General features: G+C 41.3%; 1 protein-coding gene across 7 annotated transcripts in view; it reads left to right on the top strand.

Annotated features, from left to right (window-relative positions):
- The window catches only part of DPP6 (dipeptidyl peptidase like 6), an 816817-nt gene that overhangs the window by 655756 nt on the left and 137861 nt on the right, over positions 1–23200 (top strand). For all 7 annotated transcript variants that reach the window (XM_073334581.1, XM_073334585.1, XM_073334583.1 and 4 more), the window contains one exon: positions 17211–17331. In XM_073334581.1, coding sequence (XP_073190682.1) covers positions 17211–17331 — 121 coding nt within the window. The remainder of the gene's footprint in view (positions 1–17210; positions 17332–23200) is intronic.

The following is a 23200-nucleotide window of genomic DNA, read 5'->3' as shown; positions in this document are numbered from 1 at the left end:
ATAAAAAATACCATAGCTGAGAAAATCTACTTGAGTTACAAAATGTATTTCACTTCTGACCTCTTGAAACAAATGTTTCGCAACAACTCTTCCTCCACTGTTTGAAAATGAAAAATCCACTAACCGATAAAAGCATTTCAGTGTGTACTACCAGACTGGTGTAAAAATCAGCCACTAGCCCAGCACTAGGGGAGTCAATAGAAGGACTCTTGTTAACATCATTGGATGCTGTAATAAGTCTCAGCTGAGAAGATATTACTTAAATACAGGTGACTTAATGGGCCTAATTCTTTATCGTCCTGCATCCTGTGTGATCATTTCGGCCTGGGCAAAGTAAATGCAAAGTAGTGCTATGTCAAAATGGTAGTGCGTTATGTTCACTTTCCACAGGTGTAAATGACTGCACAAGGTGCAGGGCAATAGAGAATCAATCCCTTTCATCACTCACCCTGTAGCCTTCACCCTTTCTCCAGTGTTACACCACCATCCTTCAGCTTGTAACAGTACATTGCTAGCTAGGTTTAAATTGATAATCTGTATTTCTGTCAAACTATTGAGATGCGATTTTCTAGAGATGTGGGGAGCTTGATGGTAGATGGCACTAGAAGTATCATGGGATAATCTGTTCATTTGTGGCATCTTTGCCTTATTTCATTTATGCCTGTCTTCCAGGAATTTTTCTTCCCTTCATCCCACAGATATTGGTACCCATGACCCATCTTCCTTCTCTCTATCGTCCTTCTCTCTTGATTCCAGTGCTATTCTGTCTGGCACAAAAGCCCCTATAAATTGATCCCATTGGACTATTTTCTCTGTCTCAGTTTGTAGCTTTAAGGTTTTAGGGTGAAATTCAGCCTTGTGCAGAGGTCTCACACAAGGCTTCGATGGTACATAGCCCTCATGAGAATCATCAGCACAGATAAATGTCCCCCTTGGTGAATTCAGAGATCTTGAACGACGTGAGACTGACCAGCCTAAAGCCCTCTATTTATCCACAGGACAGGTGTAATATGAGCAGCAGCTTCCCTGCCAACTTGTTTCAGCTCTGGCCTAGGGAACCACCTTTAGGAGTGAGAGTGTCGCCAGGGGTCAAATTCACATTTAGGCACTGGAATAAAGGTGCCCAAGGAATGCAGTGGAAATTGGCCACTTTTATCTAAGTACTTAAATAGGGATTTAGGTGACTACATTCACATGCACACACAGGTTTGAAATGTTTGCCCTAAGAATGTGTATGGCTGCTGCTCTTCTGGCTAAGGCACAAGCAACAGGGCTTCTGTAATTAGTCTGCTTAGAAATAGCACCTGCAAAATGTGCCTCAACAAGTTGAAAGCACTTTTCACAAGAGGTGTTCAACTCCCATTTTTAAATCAGATGGATTTCTGATATGCTGCTATTTTCAGATTTCTTCTGTGAGAATTCATAACTGTCTATCCAAACAGATATTCATGATACAGTTACATATCAGATGCTGGGGGAGCAATTCTGTGGAGTCCTGCGGCCGAGAGTTATAATCCAAATGTTCTCTCTTCCTCTGATTATAGGTGATTTATGCTGGTGCTCCCAGCCCTGTCTGTTCTTTGCCGTTTCCACTGTCTTTTTAAATTGCATGAAAGATGTGGAAGGGGATTATATCTGTCCCTAGCAGCTAAACACTTTTTTTTTTGCTCTGGAGTTTATTACAAATCCACAGGATGGTCAAAATTCATCCCTCTTGCATTTCCACAGAAGTCAGTGGAGCTTTTCAAATGTAAGCTCTTTAGTTTTTACTTTTGTGCCTTGTACAGCACTGAGCATGAAGTCAGTGCTAAACAAATTGATGATGGAAGCTGTAGTAATTCCAAGAAGAAATCTCAAATTCACTGAAATTCTTATGCCAGGGAAAAAAAACAACATACATCAGCCAGTGGCAGGTTAAGGTTTTGTAGAAGCCCTCAAGCAATGAACATCAACGCAGGTGAACAGCTCCCTGTAATTAATGGCACTGTATAGAAAGTGCAATGTGGATAAGACTAAAACAGGAGTTCAGGTATATATTGAAGAGTTGAATCACAAAAGCTACTGCACAGGACTGGGACATGCCTCTTTAATTTCTCCATACGGCTGGCATTGAATTAGTTCAGCACTAGTACGTGTCCCAGCTAGCTGGGTTTTTCAGTGGCAGAATGCTGGTTAAGTGATGGCACCTGGAACTAAACTGGACTGACTCCTCTAACTAGCTGCTGTCCGCTTGCCTGAATTCATGCCTGTCCATCTGGCTTAGTTCCAGGTGGAAGTGCCGAGCAGATATCAAGTGAGGGAGACCTCTTTCACAGGAGTAAGCGAATTGTCTCTTGTTGCTTCTAATCCAACAGGGCCTCTGATCTGCAGTGAAAATATAAATCCTGTAGGTATGTTTGTTTCCAGCATTATATCATTAATTTTTCATGCTGCCGTTCTCTTATATTTTCCATTGCGATGACATCTGAATCAATACTGAGCTGCAGTCTGCTATATGTAATTAGTCTGGTTTGGTTTGCTTGTTAGGGACAAGGAGAAAAGGGTAGCCTTTCCGTAATGGCTAAATCTGTCCTGTTTGAATGAAACATTATGGGGCAAATCTGAAGCCTAGCAGCCAGCTGATATAGACAGACAGGGACCTAGGGCAAATGAGCAGTGGTGGAGGAAAAGATTCTCTGCATAGGGTTCTGTAGCCAAGTGATTGGAGCAGTGTACACAGTTCCTCACCCAGGTCTTCTGTCATGTGGAAGACAGGCGGATAGGTGCAACCATGGATCATCCAATCTGTCTCTTCCCCTGCCATGCCCTGAACACATGGTACTTCCTGATCCCCAAGTCCAAGGAAGGTATGAGACCTGTCCTTGATCTCTGCAGTCTCAACAAGTACATCAAATACCTGAGGTTCCACAAGGTTACCCTAGCAGCTATTCTCCCTGCACTGAATGACAGTGACTGGTTTGCAGCCCTCAATCTCGGGACACTTACTTCCCTGTGGCACTTTTCCCAAGTCACAGGAGGTTTCCGACATTTGTAGCGGCAAGTCAGCATTATCGGTACAACATGCTTCCTTTTGGTCTGTCCTCTACTCCATGGGTATTTACCAAATGTGTGTCTGGGTAGCAGCATATCTCAGAAAAAGAGGAATTTATGTCTTCCCATACCTGAAAAATTGGTTAGTGAGAGGCAAATCCAGAGAACAAGTCCTTGGCCATGTCCGATTCACACTATGTCTCTTCGATCATCTGGGCCTGATTTTGAACAAAGGAAAGTCTATATTAATACCACCTCAAAAAATCAAGTTCATTGGGGCCCTACTAGGCCCTAGGAGTTCAAGAGCATTTCTGCTGAATGAATGATTTCAAGTAGTTCGTCACCTGTGTCTGGCACTCCAATCTCAATTTTCAACTATGGTCTGCATATACCTGAAGTTACTAGGTCATATGGCTGCCTGCACTTACCTAGTCCAACATGTGAGATTGTACCTTCTTCCTCTTCAAGTGTGGTTGAAGCTGGTCTGTCACCTGAGTTGTCAATTGTTGAACAGGCTTGTCGGAATGTCTTCAGCAATCCTGGACTCTCTGGAATAATGGACAATTCTAAGCAATGTGTGTCAGCGTGTTCTCTTTGCTTATCCTCCACCAACCAAGACTATAGTCACTGTGCTTACATAATAGGTTGGGAAGCACATCTAGTGACACTGAAAATTCAGATTTTGTGTTTGTAATAGGAGGCTTCCTTTCATATCAACATCCTGGAGCTCTGAGCTTGCCGAGTGTTTCAGGATCACATCAGTGTCACAGCGGTTCATATACTCACTGACAGCACCACTGTAATGTATTATGTGAACAAGCAGGGAGACACTCACTCCAACCAGCTCTGTCAGGAGCCAATAAATGTTGACAGTTCTGCATCAAGGACAGCATCATTCCCGCAACCCCCACTTACTTACCAGGGGTCCAGAATTACTTAGCTGATCACCTCACTGGAAATGTTTCAGAGTAACATTTGTCCCAGAATCAGGAGTGGTCTCTGAAGACCAGTGCGTTCAGGTCCATCATCAACGAGAGGCAGCGGGTCTCAGTCCAAGCTCCTTAACCAATACTTTCCATCTGAATAGGGGATCAGTTCTGATGTATGCCTTTCACCCATACCACTCATTCCTCATCTTATTCTCAAACCAAAGTTGGATCATGCCAAACAAAATCTCATTGCACCAGCTTGGCAGAGACAATGTAGGTTCTATGACCTATTCAGTCCGATCTCCCATATCTCTTTCTCCTGATCTACTGACTCAGCACCATGGTCGAGTTTTGCATCCAGTGCTGAGCAGAGTACAACCTCACAGCGTGGATGCTGCATGGCTAGATGAGTAGGAGGCATATTGTTTGGAAGCTGTTAGACAAGTGCTACTCAATAGTAGAAAATCCTCCACTAGAGCTACCTATTCTGCCAGGTGGAATCAGTTGCTGATTTGGTTACTAGCCCGGGGTATTCAACCAAGGCTAGCCCTCATTCAGGAAATTTTGGAGTATCTACTACACCTTCAATCCTCTGGTCTGTGTCTCAGCTTCTTGAGGGTCCACTTAGTGGTGATTTCAGAGTTCCATCTTCTGATCCAAGGGAAGTTAATTTTTTTGAACTCCATGGGAGCAAGATTTCTAAGAGGAAATTACTCATCTCCACCTGAAAGAGCTAGTTCCCTTGTGTGGCCATAATACTGTGTTAGCTTCCGCTTGAGCCCTTGGTGACTTGTTCTCCATCAGCTCCTTTGCTAGAAGACAGTCTTCCTTGTTGCTTTAACATCTTCAAGGAATGTAAGTGAGCTACAGGCCTCAATGGCAAAGCCCCATATATGCAGACCCCTATAGTCACATCCAAAATTTTTGTTGAAAGTGGTTTCTCAATTTCACCTTAACCAAGTAACAAACTTACCAGTAGTCATTCCTAAACCATGCTCAAAGGCAGATGAAAAGCAACTTCATACATTGGATGTGAGACAATGCTTGGCGTTTTACCTAGAGAAGACTGTGCCTGTGTTATCTCCTATATGGATCAAATGAAGGGCAGGCAGTCTCTATGCAGCTGATTTCCGGGTGGATAACTTCCTGCATTACAACAACATATGAAGTCGTTCAGACCACACCTTCGCAGAGATTATGAGCTTATTTGACAAAAGCTCCAGTGGTATCAATAACATTCCTCAGTGATGTTTCAATATTGGACACTTTTAGGGCTGCTATCTGTCTTCCATACATATTGTTAACAAGCACTATGCTATTACCACTGTGTCTAGGTCAGATGCAAACTTTCATTGTTTAAGTAGACTCAGAGCCCCACCTTCTCTGAGTACTGCTCATGAGTCACTTGAGTGGAATACACATCTGCAACCACTGGAAGAAGAAAAAATGGATACTACCTGTTGTTCTTTGAAATGGTGGTGCTGATGTATATTCCATGACCCACCCTCTATCCCCTCTGCATCAGAATCTCTAATTTCAAACTTCAGTGTGAAGGAATTGAGCCGGGGGTGGGTGGGAGGGAGGCATCAGGGTAACACTATCTTAAATATCCAGGAGAGGAGCTAAGGTTCAGATGGCCCAAACACAGCCCCTGTTGGAACTGCTAGTCAAAGTTCTCCAGCTTCGGTGAGCTGGGCATGCGCACACCTAAGTGGAATACATGTCTGCACCCACATCTCAAAGAACAGCAGTTACAGTACAGGCGGGTAACGGTTTTGTCCAACAGGCCTGAAATATAATGCCAATTCTTTCTTTGGGTCTGTGCAGAAGTATTTCTAGCACTTTATGAAGAAGTAGTTGGTTGAAGCTGGCCTTCAAAGTAAGTGTTTATGAAATTCAGTGTTGCCCCTTGAAAGTTACTATTTTGCACCATTAAAATTGTCCCCTTTACCAAGAGGGGTAAAATACAATCTTAATTGTAACCAAAAGAGCATTGACTTAGTATATTATCATAACAGCTGTTGTTGACGGGATAGCCCAAACAGAACAAAAGAGTGAAATCGAATGGATTGTTGAATAGTCTTTCAAGAGCAGTAGTGGAGGCCTCACCTTCATTAGGTGCAATCAGAACCAAACTGGACAAAGCCACACAAAATATATACTGTAGGGAACAATCTAGTACTAACAACTGAATGAAATAAGCAAGTTGACTTAACAGACGTAGGTGATTTCCATTTCTAATTACTTTGTGTGCAAGGGATGTCATGTGAACTGTCCAAGATCATTTAGCATGTTGGTGAAGAAGCCCAGAATCTCAACTCTCCGTTCTGTACGCTAACCACTAGAAAATGCTTTCTTCTTAGTCAGACATTATAATGTAATAAAATATTTTCAACGAAACAGTGTATCATCCCAGATGACAAAATCTAATTTACAATGGTGCCCTACATAGCCATCACTGGTATTAGGTTACAGAACAACAAGGTAATCCATCATGCAAAACTTAAAAGCACAATCAGAGTTCCATACTAAAGGGCACACTTACATATATACACTTCAAATAATGTAACAAGGCAGTTATAAATTAAAATAACCATATTAGAAACCGTGACAGGGAATTTCAGTCAGCCGTGGTTCTATGATAAGATATAGCATAAAACCCTCTTTTCAGTTCTGCAAGAAAGAAAACCACATATTTTTGAGAAATTTCCAAAAGTACTATATCTGTTTGTTTGGCTGGACACTGAAAATTATAGGCCTGATTAGGATTCATAGAGCTTATGGAACAGCTTGCTCACAAAATATAAATGTGAAATCCACTGCAGTCTATAATGATGAAATATCTAAAAGTAAAAGAAACTTGCAGAGGCATGTGGAGAACATTAAAATAATATACACAGACTAGCCTGGGAATGCCAGAATAAAAATGCAGCCCCTTCAGGCATGATCTGAGAGGGAGAATTTTGGAAGATAATGCCAGGTCATAGCGTTCCATGAAATTGCTCTTGCTGGATCTGACATAGGACTATGTATCATGCATATCAGTTTTGATAGTTATGGATTCTCACAGAAGAGCTTTGAAAAGTGCAGCATTTCACAAATCCTTCTGATTTCAAAAATTTAACTGAAAGTAGGTGGCTCAGTTGCTCCTTAAAAATGGACTTCCAGGATCTGTGTCTTAATAAGAATAAAAGCAGATGTACATCTCTTCTTGCTAAGGAGCAATTGAGCCACCTACTTTCAGTTAACATAAATGGGGGTTTCAGAGCTAAATCTCAGGATGAAGAGTTGTGACTTTGATCTCAGTGAAATTATCAATATGTGATTCATCACATGGAAGATTTGCATGGGACCACCCGTGAAAATGCTAGTGGAAGGCTGGACTATGTAGTTTATAAAGAAACATAAATACCATTGAAAATCCCCTCCATCCCACACCTCCATCTGAATCTGGTATATTTCTCTTTCCTACCATGCAAAAAATTGACCATTTTGGTAAAAAAAAAAAAAAATTAATAATAATAATTTCTGGAGCTGTGATGTCTTACCTCCATTTTCAAAACTTATTCCCCCCCCACCCCACCCCGGCTGTCAAATTTAAACAGCAATCTTGAAAAGCTAATTGGAAATGCTAGGTGTCAGCAAAAGTCATGCTCATTAGTATTGAATTTTGTCAGTGAAAACCAGTGTTACAATTTTGTTGTAATCTGTCTGAAGAAATGATAAGATCTGGCATAATTGTGTCAAATGCATAAAGAACAACACCAGCAGCAGAATGTATTAATAGAAGTCAGCTGAACATCAAAGGTTGGATTGTTTTGTAGATCCAGAAGAAAAGATACATCAGTGAAGTGCTCATTAAATAATGCATACTCAATCAGCAACAGGCTTTACAACTGATTGCTAGTTGATCATATAGGTTTATAATGCTGTCTTTGATGGGAGACTAGTAAAGGCAAAGTGACAAGACATTTTCGGTACAATATTTGTAAGATTTCTTTTGTACCCCAAAGTAAAAGCACCCGTGATTCTCTGATGTGCCTCAAGGTGTGTTATGGGCAATGATGGGCAAACTCTAAATCTGTCACCAAAACAAAATAGCAAGGACCCTTTTCTCTTTGTTGTTCATTTTCATGGGCCTCTGTAGATACGTCTACACTGCAATTGGATACCCGGGGCTGGCCCGTGCCAGCTGACTCAGGCATGTGAGGCATGGGCTAAGGGATTGTTTAATCACAATGTAGCTGTTCGGGCTCGACTTGTAGCCCGAGCCCTGGGACCCTCTCACATCACAGCATCCTAGAGCCTGGGCTCCAGCTCAAGCCTGAACATCTATACCACACTTAAACAGCCCGTTAGCCAGAGCTTCTTGCCTCCAAGTCAGCCATGGGTTTTTAACTGCAGTGTCGATGTATCCTGTGCTTCCAGGTTTCATTCAGGAGTGGAAAAGCCAAAATACCCGAGGCAGGCTATCGTCAGAGTATTTGACTGGAAGTGGGAAGTACTAGAAATCTCGAGACCGCCTGTTCTTGATATGCAGCCATGGGACCCAATCTTGCTCCAGCTGAACTCAGTGGCAAAACATCCATGGAGTTCAGTGCAAGCAGGTTCAGGCCCCAGCTTTGCAGAAATAAGAGAGTCAGATAGTTAGGTTAAGTGTCTATGAAGATAAGGACCTGGCCCAAGACGTGGCTCTGCCACGGATTTCCTGGATGACTTAGGGCAAGTCACTTAGTGTGCGTAAAGGGGATAATATTTCCCTACCTTCTAGGAGAGGGGTATGTGAGGATATATCTGTTAATGTTTGAATGGCCTTCAGATGCTGCAGTGAGGGAGACCATATATAAATAAGTACATAACAGTTACACAGTTGAACTCAAAAACCTCAGAGGCCCTAACATTTTTGCTCTGATATGGTTGGCTAAAATAAGTTAACAGAAAATGCTGAAGTGTTTCCTGTGATGTATTAGGTAAGTTATTTCCAGTAGAGATAGAGACGTCTTGATACCACTCTAAGGCACTGGTAAGACCTGATCTGGAATACTGTGTACAGTTCTGGTCACCCATGTTTAAGAAAGAGTAATTCAAACTGGAACAGGTGCAAGAAGGGTTACTAGGATGATCAGGGGAATGGAGAGCCTATTTTATGAGAGGAAACTAAAAGAGCTTGGTTTATTTAGTCTGGCAAATTGAAGGCTGAGAGGGGATCTGATTAAGAACATAAGAATGGCCATACTGGATCAGACCAAAGGTTCCTCTAGCCCAGTATCCTGTCTCACAACAGTGGCCAGTGCCAGAATTGCTCCCTATAAGTACATTGGAGGAGGGGGTAAACACAAGGGAAGGAGACGAGCTGTGTCAGCTAAAGGACAACGCTGGCACCAACATAGATGGGCCATGAATAAATTTAGGCTGGTCATTATAAGAAGACATCTAACTATTAGAGGAGCAAGGCTCTTGAATAGCCTCCCAACAGTAGTGGGGGTAAACAACGTAACTAGTTTTTATGTGACAGGGTTGCCTGCGATAGCTGGAACTGGACTCGATGATCCTGGAGTCCCTTCCAGTCCTGTGTTCCTATGGGTTTTGATGAAGCCTTGTTCAATATCAAATTGTGGGATTGCTCACATGTGTAACTGACAGAACAGTAAAAACAGACTGCCGCCAAATGTGTGGAACAAAGAAACTTTAAAAATTATTTTAGTTACAATGATTTTATTGAAGGTGTTCTTTGTGACAGTAGTAGGTAAAATATTTTCAGGCAGAAGTGTAATTTTGAAGTTGATTTGGCCTTTTAAGTTATTTGCCCAAGGTCAAACTGGTAGTTCAGAGGAGAGCAGCGTTTAAAATTTGAATCTCCTGACTTCCAATCTTAATTGTTTAATCATTGTGACATAATAACTATAGGAAGGCTGATTTTGTGATTAAGGCATTGGATTGGGAATCAGGAGATGCAGGTGTAATTCCTGGCTCTGCACAGAATTCCTGGGTGACCTTGGGCAAGTCTATTAAACTCTCTGTGCCTCAGTTCCCCCATCAATAAAATGGGACTAATAGTACTTCCTTCCTTCTATCTTTTGTCTGTCTATTTAGAGTGTAAGCTCTTTGGGGTGGGGGCTGTGTCTTTCTCTGTGTTTGCACAACAATTAGCACTGTGGGGCCCCGATCTTGGCTCTGGCCTCTAGTGCTACCACAATGCAAATAATAAATGATCATGACAACGCAGCCTATATGTGCTGAAACTTTCACCGCCTCTATGGAATTTGTGTGAGCATTCCATATATAGAGCAGAGTCCACAGAGTAATTTGTTGTTTATTCTGCTAGAACAGTGCTCCTCAAAGTGGTGGTCCGTGGACCAGTGCCGGTCCACGAGCCATTGGCTGCTGGTCTGCATGCACATTGGAAAAAAAATTGCTGGTCCCCCACATCAGATAGCTTGAGAAGTACTGTGCTAGAAGACTCCCTCATGCAAACTAGTTTGCCAGTTTTAAAAAAGAGTTCTTTAGGGGGAAAAATGAGTCATTAATGCTAAAACCAAGAGAGAGTGCAATGGAACTAGCGAAGTCTAGATGTAGAGCAGAATGCTGACTTGCTTATACATTTCCCTTGACTATCCATGGGACCTCTTAGTTCAAAGTCTTTTCAATGTATTGGCATTTGGGGGCTGATTTGAGATGGTATTCAATTTTAAAATATCAGAAATACCAAGAAGTTAGATCTGTTTGGTACTCTCAATAATGTCAAAGCCCAAGCATGTGATCAGGACTAAAACCCTGATCCTTCAGTTGGATCTGTCTGGGCAGATGCTTAAACTGGACAGAGACCTGTTGAAGTCAGTGGGCTCCTGTGTGGGGATGGTTCTCGTCCAAACGCAGGATTAGAGCACAGATATGAGGCACACGGAGAGAAATAAAAAAGGAGAACAAGAAGCTTAAAATGCCACAGGAGGTACCCTCTAACTTGTATGAAAAGTCCCCTGTAACAATGTCAATAATATAATGCTATAAAGAGCCAGAACACCAGGCTTGTGCTTGGTGGCGATAAATTTGGGTAATGTTGCTCATTCAGTTGACAGGCTATAAATGCTGGAAATTATAGGGGAAACAGAACATCAACTTAGAATCCTGCCCTCAAATTGGAAAATAAATAGAAGCAGTAAAAAATACATGGGAGTAAATACATTTTTCTGTCGTCTTGTGAGGAAATTGGAAATACACTCACCTGTGTTGGGTTTTTTTTGACAAGGAGCAGGGATTGTAGTGCTATAAAAAGAGACAGGTTATGAAACAGCACTGCTCAGCACTGGCTGGTACATTACATTAAAGAGATTCTTATCAGTAGGTTCATAGAATGTCGCATATTCAAAAAGTTCTAATTATTCCACTGTTTTCATTACTAAAGCTTAATATTGTTAATACCATGGTAGGTCCAGTTCAGCCAGAGAAAGTGCACTTAGAAGCCTGAGAATGACCGCAGAAATATTAAAAAACGGAGTTTTCCATAGCCATGTTCATGAAGAAGCCCTGATGTATTTTAAATGAATCAGGCAATTTTGTTGCAGTTAGTTTAAACAGTAATACTTTTTAAAGGGCTTAGATCTGAGAGTGTATGCTTCTTATAGATCTTCCTGTGCTATAGACTTTTGCTACTTTTTGGCACCCTTTTTCCTGAGGCAGGAAGGAAGAGATGGCCTAATCTTATCTCATTGGAAAACTACCAGAGTTTTCATACTGGATCAGACTGGTCATCTATTCCAGCCCAATGGTTTTCAACCTTTTTTCATTTGCGGACCCCTAAAAAATTTTGAATGGAGGTACAGACCCTTTTGGAAATCTTAGGCAGAGTCTGCAGACCTCCAGGGGTTGAAAACCACTGATCTAGCCCAATATTTTGTCTGCAACTGTGCCCAGCATCAGATGCCTCAGAGGAAAGTGCAAGAAATCCTGCAATAGGCAGTTCTGGAATAAACTGCCCATAGCAATAGTTTCTCCCAGTTTATATCAGGTAGTGGTTTACTGGTATACTGATGCCTAGATGAGGGAAGGATTTTATCCCTTCCAGAACTTTTGGGGTAAATCCTGTTCCCATTGAAGTCAATGGCAAAAATCCCATTGACTACAGCAGAGCCAGGATTCCACCCTTGGCATTTTTTAAAAAAAAATCCTTATTATAGTATCTGTGAATATTTTTATCTGTATAAATAGAGGCCCAATTCTTTGAACCCTGCTCTGAGAGGATTTTCATGTCTTTGATACCTGTGCCAGTGAGTTTCATAGGTTAATTATACATGGGGAGGGGAATCATTTTATCCATTTTATCCATTTTAAATTTTTTTTCCTCTCAGTTTCATTTAATGTCCTCTTGTTCTTGAAAAGGGGAGAATAGCAGTGCTCTGTCTACCACCTCTGCACCATTTGTTCACCTGTCTACCCTGTTTACCACGCTCCCATCTTTTCATGTATTTATACCTGCTCCTGTATTTTCCACTCCATACATCTGATGAAGTAGATTCTAGCCTACAAAAGCGGTATGCCCAAATAAATTTGTTAGTCTCTAGGTGCCACAAAGACGCCTCATTATTTGTTAGTTTGTGGATCTTTATTTTGTCCCAACCCATTGTTCTTCTCCATTCTAGAGCAAACTGCCCCAGTCTTTTCAGTCTGTCCATGTATGGAAGTTTTTAATTGCCTCTATTCATGCTGCATGTCTATGAACCCCCTCTGTTTCTGCTATTTTCTTTTGGGGAATAAGTTGACCAGAATGGATTGCAGTATTCCAAATGGAAGCATGTTAATAATATTATAATATGTTCTGCTTTATTTTCCATGCCATTAATTATACATCTTAACATTTTGCCTGCTTTTTTTTACCACTGTGACAGTTTCCATAGACTATCCACAGTAAAAAGATGGATAATAATGCATTTAATGCATACACGTAAATCCCACTGCAGTTGAGTTTACACAGAAAAAGGAAAGGGCACCAGTAAATTTAGTGCTTGAGTCTACTCCCATTGAACTCAGTGGGAGTCAAATCAAACCATCTAATTTCCATGCATTATGTTAGAGTTGAAATATACTACTTTATAAAGTAAGCATAAAATAGTGTGGAATTAATGTCCATAAAATGTTGTTTTACAAATAATTCTCATCATGTACTGACTAATTCAAAGGAATCTGGTTATTTTCGATATATTTCTCTTCTAATGTAAAAAAATTGAAAATATTGTAATGGTATTTCATAAAATCATCTAATATCTCTGTAACCTGGGATATGGAGTAACGTAAAGACATTTCTTTTTGATGGATAGTGAAAGTTCAAAAGCTTTTTCTTAATTTATAAACTACATTACACAGAAGTCTTCTATGTGCTGCTTCAGTTATGTTTTATCTTGATTATGGTTGACATTTTCAGGGTACAAGGCACTGTAGTTAAGAGGATAATTTTAAACTCTCTATGAGGTGCTGCAGTTTGGCTCTGAATTATATGGAAATTACTTTAAAGTAAAAATACCGTATTCGTTTTCCATTGCAGCTCTCTGGTGCAGTGTGCACACTGATTAGTGTAGCAAAGCTCTGAAAGATGCAAGAAGTGAAGAAATATAAGCATATTGCTACTCGGCTTTGTTTACTTTTCCTGTAGATTTGTTTAAAGGTAAATAACATACAAAGTATGACAAGCCCTTCTGTTTCAATTGCTGTGAAACTCCGAGCAAGGAACATGTTATGTTGCATCACTTGAATAATTTCTTCTAATCTGAATGCTTGATTGGATGATCTTTGCAGAAAAGAATAATAAATCTCAACTAGAGGGGACTAAATGGAATCTTTCTATACAGTGACAAGGCCCCCAGAATATACTGTGTTCATTACTATTCATCATACCATAGAAAGGAGGATGTTGTCTGGGAATGTAGCATTGTAAGTCTGCAAGTACCTGATCCATCTCCCTTTGACGTGACTGGAAAAACTCCTATTAACTTCTGTAAGAGTTGGGGTGGGCCTAACAGTCAAAATCTAAGGCCAAAATTTTCAAACATGGGTGTCTAAACATGGGTGTGTAAACCAATAACTTCACCTGAATGCATAAGAGCTGGGAGTCTGGGGGAACCCCCATCCTCTCCTGTCACTGGGAAGAGAAGGTGTTGGCCAGTTGTAATCTGACCCTTTCCCTTTTGGGAGGCTCCTCTGTTCAGAAGTGTCTTCATCTAGGTTTGGATATAACCTAGTGCAATGTTTATGCTACCACAATCTAAATAAATAGCCATAATACTAACCATTAATGGTGCACTGCCCTGTGTCTTTGGTACTTACAACATCACCGAAATCCTAGACAACTATGAATGCGTTTATCTATCTTAAGTACTTATGTGGCCCCTATTACCTTAGTATCTGAGCACCTCACAGTCTTTAATGCATTTATCCTCACAACACTCCTGTGAGGTAGGGAAGGGCTGTTATCCCCATTTTACAGATGGGGAACTGAGGCACAAAGAGATTGACTTCCCCGAGGTCGCACTAGAAGTCTGTGGTGGAGCAGGGAATTGAATCCATGTGTCTCAAATCCTAGGCTAGTAGCATAATTACCGGACTGTCCTGCCTCTCTCACAGCAGAGATTGGGAGTTGCTAGAAGCTGACCTATCCTGGAGAGAGCTAGGCCTATTGTGGAGAGCAATATAATTTTTTAAAGAACCACTCCTACACATAAGGGAATTGTGGAGCAGGTTGAGTGAAGGAAGGGAATTTGTACAACACCCACAACGTACCCTGCCCTGAACCCGCTACCTCTGCCACTGGGACTGCAGAACCTACAGGAGTTGCCACACCCCTAAGGCCGATATAAATTCTGTGCAACAACATTTTTCATTATTAATATTCCTTAGGTTGCAGTAGCACCCACGATGTGCTAGTTATTTGACAGATGAAGTCACAGACCTCCTGCCCACACACACGCACAGTGGCCACAATTTGCTCTCTTTAATGCAAATTAGCTGTAGTCGTTTGGGCTCCTTGCTAGTTTACAGTGTGTCTGAGCAAAGTTTGGACACCTCTGGGCTTGACTCTGTAAGTCAAGAGTAGCTTCACTGAAGTCAGTGAATGGATTTATACCGATGGCGATATGATCATAATCAGGTACCCTGGTTCTATGTGGCTTAGAGTTTGATTTGTGTTCAGTTTTCGTGACCACAGCATCACTTTGATTTTTTTTTTAATTTCATCCACGAGGGAGAGTGCTGGTTTTAGAAGTGTAAAAGAAAAATCCAGTATTCTTCTTACAGTATGTTATTCTGCTTAGTCCTGACTTTTTGTGTGCATCTAAACTTCAGCATATGCAAAATTGTTAGTTAATATAACAGTCTATGCACAGGACCTCTCATTTGTTTTATCTGCATACTAAAAATAAAAATAAAGGCAGGAGAGAGAGGAGAATTTAATATCTGTCACAGCATATTTTTACTTTCAGAATACATTAATTGGATGCAGCTCTTTTTAGCTCAAAAACTCATGTAGGCTGAAAAAGAATAAAACAAGTTACAGTTTTAGTTCTACTTTTTACCCCAGGCAAATTCACCATAACAGCTGCTGAAATTAAATTTGGATCTATACTTGCTTTTGGCAGCTTTGTAACTCATCTCTGGTTGAAACACTACTGTAATAGGATGTGAAACATGAATTGAAAGCAAATATTTTTTCCAGTTCTACCTTTTCATAAGTACAGTGTAAGAAATTGCATTCTTGTATCGTGGAAAAGATACTTAACATTTGTTCCAATAGCATTAAATGTATAAAAATCCTACCTTAAACGTCCATTAAATGTCATTAACAATTTGTCTATCCAACTGAATTGCTTTGCTGATACTTCTGTGCCTTGCATCTCTGCAGCCTGGTAGAATGAAGTTTAATAGTATTTTTCAAAGCAAGATGTTATTTTTAAAAGGATGAAACTTGCTACAGAGAAAACAACCCCATCCCCCCACCCCAAAAAACCATCCCTTTATTGCATGTGACAGTGATACAGGAAACAGTGTTTAGCCAGAGATAAGGACAAAGATTGAGGCCAAGGACCAAGATTTTCAAGAATGTGTGTTTACAGTTTTGCTCTTACGTCCATATTTAAACACCTAAATAAGAGGCCTAATTTTCAGAAGAGCCCAGCATCCACCAGTTTCTGTTGACTTAAGCAGGATCTGTGGGTACTTGGTACTTTGCAAACCAGATACTTAGTTAGGAGCCTAGCTGTAGGCTTGAGTTCTTGACTGTTCATAAACCCTTGAGGTGTGATGCTGCAACCTTTACTCATGCCAGTAGTCTTTACTCATGCAGATAGTCCCACTGAGTGAGTAGCGCTACCTGTGTGAGTAAAGGTTTCCAAGGTCAGGCCCTTTGGTCCTGACCAGTCATTGTCATTATAGGAGGACAGACTAGATGATCACAGTGGTCCATTCTGGCCTTGGAATCTATGAATTAAGGATCCCCTGTCACCTGTCTCAAGAGTATGCATATTAATGTTCATGTCCTGGCCAAATTTCAGTTTGGGTAATTATCTTCCAACAACTTAAAATTACCCAGTAATTTCAATAGGGTGTGGCAGGAGATTTCGCAGCCCTTTCAATATGGGCCACATGTTAATAGAGAATCTAAATTGTCTTGAGGGCCACCTTCCAAGCCACTAGTAGTCACTCAGCCCACTTCCCCTCCTATTCAGGAGGACATGTCATTCTTGTAGCATCTACAGCCAGACCTTGCATTGAAATCACTATTAAAAAAGTATTTAATACACCATCAGCTATCTTTTAAGGAAACACATTCTTCTACAGACAAGGAGAACCAGCCTTCTATGACCAGCAAGGTCTCCACACAGCAAACGTTCTTCAGACCATCAGTGATCTATGCTCCATGTTTCAGAAACTACTAGGAGGATATGGTATTTTTCACTTCTTGCCCTTAAGCTGCAGATCATTGCTGTTTAACTGCCATATTTCATTATCTAAAGTGATAACAATGTTTTAGTAATGAGTGAAGAAATACTTTAACGGGTTCTGTTAAAGTCAATGGAACTATACCAACTTAAATCAGCTGAGGAGCTAGCAATATACTTGATAAAAGGCTTTGGGATCCTTTTTTGTTAAAAGTTTCTGTAGAAATGTGATCTATCACCATGTACTGCTGATTGTTGTGAAAGCAATGCACTGTTTTATAATGGACTCCCTGCTTACCAGTGTTTTCTTTTCCTTTTCCCTTCAAATTAGATATTTATGTTTGAGAATAACATCTATTACTGTGCTCATGTGGGGAAACAAGCCATCCGAGTGGTCTCCACTGGAAAGGAAGGTGTTATTTTCAATGGCCTCAGCGACTGGCTATATGAAGGTAGGACACAATATTGAAGGCTGCAGTTAGTTATGAGTTTAAGCTCTAGATTTGTAGTATGGGGTAAAATTAGAAGTGAAACATTTGACTTCTCAGGACTGTGGCCCATTAGTTGGAATTTCAGCTGTTCCAACAGTTAACTGAAGTGCTGAACTGGGAATAATGTGAGAGGATGTAAGAATTGTATTTTCCAGGGCTTCCCCCCCTGTTTCAAGGGTGACAAATCACAGGGTGTTAATGAACAGAACAGCTTCATTACATAATGACACCTGCAATAACTCAAGGTTTCCATCAGACGTGCTTATTTTCTAATCACAGTAAGTGACAAACGTGTGTGTGGGGAAGGGGTTGGGGGATAAGGGTAAGAAGTTAACAAAAAACCTCTGGTTTAGATTTCTAGAACCAGGTGCTCTGGCCCTTTTGTACCAGACCAGGTAGCACAAAGAAGCTGGAAGCTGTGCAGATCTAGGTAGCTGAGAATTTCCTTGGCATGGGGAAGTCCTCAGCTGGCACAGAGCCAGTGCAGTTGACTCCTACTCCACCTAATGGTCCCATAAGGGCAGGAGGGCCATAGCTAATACAATGTTGCACGCCTGCTATTCTCAGTTGGCAGATGTCCCCTTGTGTGCCACTGCTAGCTGGCATAGTGTAGAGCAACCCCTAGGCTATTCTACCTTGTGCCAGAGTTAAGGCTGGTAAGGAACTGGCCTCAAGAACCAGAAAACTAAAACCAGCCGTTTTTCAGTCATCACTCCCAAAGACTCGGGGCCCTAAATTGTATGCACATGTCATGGAAGTGTTTGCTACCTGTTTGTCATTGTTTTTGATGATTAAATATATGTTGAAGCTGAAATACTTATGCATCACAGAATACTTAACCGTTAACATTTTCCCTGTAATGAGACAAGGTGATATCTTTTATTCTGTTGGTGAGAGAGACAAGCTTTCGAGCTTACACAGAGCTCTGTGTCTCTCTAATACCTGAAGATAAACATGGCTGCAATGACACTGCATGGAACATTTTCCCTGTAAAGCATTTTGCAGTTAGTCAGAGTGGCTGATGGGTTGTTGCAAAATGCTGATTTAATCTAATTTTTCCTAAAGAGATGAGGTTTCCTTGTTGCGACTCTGAAGGTCAAGTGTACATATCAGTATCTCTGTTTTGCTGATAAACAGCATTTAGTACATAAGGTCTTCTCAAAGTGCGCTGCGTACAGGGCATAATGCTGACAGAAGGAGTTTATCATGTCAGTGAACTCCAAGTGATCAAGCTAGCATACAGTGATGCTGATGTTATGCTGACACACGTTTTTATTCAATTAATGGATTGCTCGGGTTACTTCTTACATGACATTGATTTTCAGTTTTGTCCTTTATAAAAAATTTCTTGTTAAAGCTGTGTTAATTTACTGATAAAATAAATGATTCTGTGATTGAATACAATGTAAATATACAGGGCCTGATTCTGCTTCCCTTACACTGAATAGCACATACAAAATAAGTAACCCCACTGAAAGTGCAACTCAATGGGAGTAAGGGTTACAGAATCAGATCCACAGTATCCATTTGTTTCTTGATAATTTCATTGTTATATGATGATCATACTTAAGCCTTTTGTCTGTGATGCTAACAGTGTCACAGACTATGTGACTGAAAACAGTTTATATTTGAATAATAGAGTGACCAGTCCCCACGAAAAGGGTAGAGAAGGGTCCAGAGCAAAACCCTAGGTAGAAACACCTGCAAGTTTTGAGGTGGAGTTCAGAATCTGAGTTTTGCAGACCTGTCTCTCTGGTCTAGCCCATAGGCCCCACACTCCTCAGGGAATTGTGAGCAGAAGAACCAGGGAGCAGAGCGCTCTGTGCATCTTAGGAGCTCTGGATGGTTCCCAGCTGGTCTCCATAAGTGAGCTCCCTTCCACATTGCAGCATCCCCCAGGCTTCCTACCTTGATTCCCCGTCTTCCCATGAGCCTGATGTGATCTCCACTGGGTTCTACAGATTTAAAAAGTATGTAGGAGGCAACGCTGGGGCTGGAAGTAGGAATCAAGATATTGATTGCTGGGGAGCAGAGAATTGATGACTGGGTGAAACCAAATGGATAGTAAGCAAGCAGGAGGGCTAAAGGATCTGGTGTGCCCAGGGCAAGTCTGTGGAGCTCAGGAGCCCTATAGGCACACTGAATGTGGGTTGGGTGGGAAGTCCAGAGGAAGTTAGGAGCTCAGTAGTACTAAAGGAATCACCAAGACCAGTGGAAGTTGGAGTCCAGGAGTGAAATCCTGACCCTGTTGAAGTCAATGCGAATTTTAACATCAGTTTCAGTGCAGCCAGGGTTTCCCTAGCTGCCTGCATTGTGCTGTGCTGTAATATCCCTGCTGATGGCGGCCACCTTCCCACTACTAATATGTGCTCTGCAGTACTGCCTTTCTCTAATGAGACAAACCAAAACCATGAATCCAAACATGCCTGAATGTGAAGCTAATTGAAATCTGAGCAAAGAGCTAAATTTTGCATCTCAGGATCATCTCTTAGTACTCTGCCTTTTTCACAGGTTCCTATAGCAATGTCTCCCCCACCTCTCCTGTGTAGACAGGCCAGACGTTCAGTACCATATTTATAGTTGTTTGTGCTGTTAACATCTCAGCAAGTTCTTGGGGTGGATTCTGAAAAAATGCAAAGCTCTCACTCCATCTGTACAAATATATGCACCATATAGTCAGAGAATGAGCTACAGTGAAGGCTACAGTATTGGCATAAAGAATGAGAGTGTTCTCCTTTTCTCTTGTGTTCTTGTTGTCACTGATGTTTATGACCTCTGATAATGTTAGCAGCTGAGGCTCTACTGAGTAGTCATTTGGGTGATGGTTACAATTTATGACCTATTTAGTACCTTCTCCAAATGCAGTACAAAAAACTTCCCAAATTTCAAATTTAAAGAGTAGGATTATAAAACCCTTTTGCAGGTAGTCTGCATCTATTGGTGTGTCCCTGCTACTGGTTAATACAAATGACAGCCCCCAGAGGGACCGTTTTTCTTCATAACGTGATTGCTTTTGTCACAATAAAATAGGTACCATCTAGTATTAATCAGATGGTTTTGGTAAATCCGGAAGCAAAAGCAGCTTTAGAGTGGGTTTGAAGGGTTTTTTTTTCCCCCCCCCTATAAAAATGCAGACATTCATTGTGATTCACTTTAAGCATTTGCTTTTGTAAATCTGCCAAAGGGGGAAAACTTTCTTCAAGGTACTTATGCTGAACTGTTGTATCTTGATAATATAGTGAAAAACATTTCAAATCAATCAGAGCTGATGTAGCAGCTTAATCTACTTAGTGCATTTAGCTGGAAGGTTGTGGGCTGATACATAGATTACTATAACATGAAAGGCTAGATTAAGCATGGTTTTTATGAAGCTAAAGTAAACATTTCTAGTGCTTTGGTATAGTCTGTTATCACTTTTTTTCTGCCATGCTGTTTACATGTCTAATGTAAAAATGAAGTTATGGCATAGAAGAAAGAGAACAGATCCACGGAGTCATTCCAGGTATCTATGTTGGATGCCCCTTGAGAGTCCTGGGGCTGTAAACAAGCTATGTATATACATGAGTAACCACTATAGAATGGTTTCAGAGGAACAGCCGTGTTAGTCTGTATTCGCAAAAAGAAAAGGAGTACTTGTGGCACCTTAGAGACTAACCAATTTATTTGAGCATGAGCTTTCGTGAGCTACAGCTCACTTCATCAGATGTTTACCGTGGAAACTGCAGCAGACTTTATATACACACAGAAATCATGAAACAATACCTCCTCCCACCCCACTGTCCTGCTGGTAATAGCTTATCTAAAGTGATCAACAGGTGGGCCATTTCCAGCACAAATCCAGGTTTTCTCACCCTCCACCCCCCCACACAAATTCACTCTCCTGCTGGTGCTAGCCCATCCAAAGTGACAACTCTTTACATAATCAAGTCGGGCTATTTCCTGCATAGATCAAGGTTTTCTCACATCCCCCCCACCCCCATACACACACAAACTCACTCTCCTGCTGGTAATAGCTCATCTAAACTGACCATTCTCCAGGTTTAAATCCAAGTTAAACCAGAACATCTGGGGGGGGGGGGGTAGGAAAAAACAAGAGGACACAGGCTACCTTGCATAATGACTTAGCCACTCCCAGTCTCTATTTAAGCCTAAATTAATAGTATCCAATTTGCAAATGAATTCCAATTCAGCAGTTTCTCGCTGGAGTCTGGATTTGAAGTTTTTTTGTTTTAAGATAGCGACCTTCATGTCTGTGATTGCGTGACCAGAGAGATTGAAGTGTTCTCCGACTGGTTTATGAATGTTATAATTCTTGACATCTGATTGACACTCTCACAAGTCTTGGGAGACAGGCCAGTCCTTGCCTACAGACAGCCCCGCAACCTGAAGCAAATACTCACCAACAACCACATACCACACAACAGAACCACTAACCCAGGAACTTATCCTTGCAACAAAGCCCGTTGCCAATTGTGCCCACATATCTATTCAGGGGACACCATCACAGGGCCTAATAACATCAGCCACACTATCAGAGGCTCGTTCACCTGCACATCCACCAATGTGATCTATGCCATCATGTGCCAGCAATGCCCCTCTGCCATGTACATTGGTCAAACTGGACAGTCTCTACGTAAAAGAATAAATGGACACAAATCAGATGTCAAGAATTATAACATTCATAAACCAGTCGGAGAACACTTCAATCCCTCTGGTCACGCAATCACAGACATGAAGGTCGCTATCTTAAAACAAAAAAACTTCAAATCCAGACTCCAGCGAGAAACTGCTGAATTGGAATTCATTTGCAAATTGGATACTATTAATTTAGGCTTAAATAGAGACTGGGAGTGGCTAAGTCATTATGCAAGGTAGCCTGTGTCCTCTTGTTTTTTCCTACCCCCCCCCCCCAGATGTTCTGGTTTAACTTGGATTTAAACCTGGAGAATGGTCAGTTTAGATGAGCTATTACCAGCAGGAGAGTGAGTTTGTGTGTGTATGGGGGTGGGGGGGATGTGAGAAAACCTTGATCTATGCAGGAAATAGCCCGACTTGATTATGTAAAGAGTTGTCACTTTGGATGGGCTAGCACCAGCAGGAGAGTGAATTTGTGGGGGGGGGTGGAGGGTGAGAAAACCTGGATTTGTGCTGGAAATGGCCCACCTGTTGATCACTTTAGATAAGCTATTACCAGCAGGACAGTGGGGTGGGAGGAGGTATTGTTTCATGATTTCTGTGTGTATATAAAGTCTGCTGCAGTTTCCACGGTAAACATCTGATGAAGTGAGCTGTAGCTCACGAAAGCTCATGCTCAAATAAATTGGTTAGTCTCTAAGGTGCCACAAGTACTCCTTTTCTTTTTGCGAATACAGACTAACACGGCTGTTCCTCTGAAACCTGTCATTATGCAAGGCACTGCATTTAGCCGTATGGAGTGGAAATCTATCAACTGCATGAAGAAACTTGTACAGATACAGACAGACATCATCTTCCTTTCCAAATGCAAACAGATGGACATCGTACCAAAAGGACTGAAGGTCAAAAATCCATTACAATCTACATACCACACAGACTATGCTGACAGCTTGTGCCTCACGCTCTCAAAGAAACTGCGGAATCACCTGATCAAGATCCTCTACAGCAAACAGGGAAAGATTAAGAATGAGCTCTCAAAAATGGATACTCTCATAAAGAACCAACCTTCCACACAAACTTCCTCGTGGCTGGATTTTACTAAAACTAGACAAGCCATTTACAACGCACACTTTGCTTCTCTACAAAAGAAAAAAGACACTAAACTTTCTAAACTACTACATGCTACAAGGGGCCA

Source organism: Lepidochelys kempii, chromosome 2 (assembly GCF_965140265.1).
Source record: "Lepidochelys kempii isolate rLepKem1 chromosome 2, rLepKem1.hap2, whole genome shotgun sequence".
Lineage (NCBI taxonomy): Eukaryota > Metazoa > Chordata > Testudines > Cheloniidae > Lepidochelys > Lepidochelys kempii.
The sequence above is the reverse complement of the archived record's forward strand: the minus strand, read 5'-3'. Positions and strand labels throughout refer to the sequence as shown.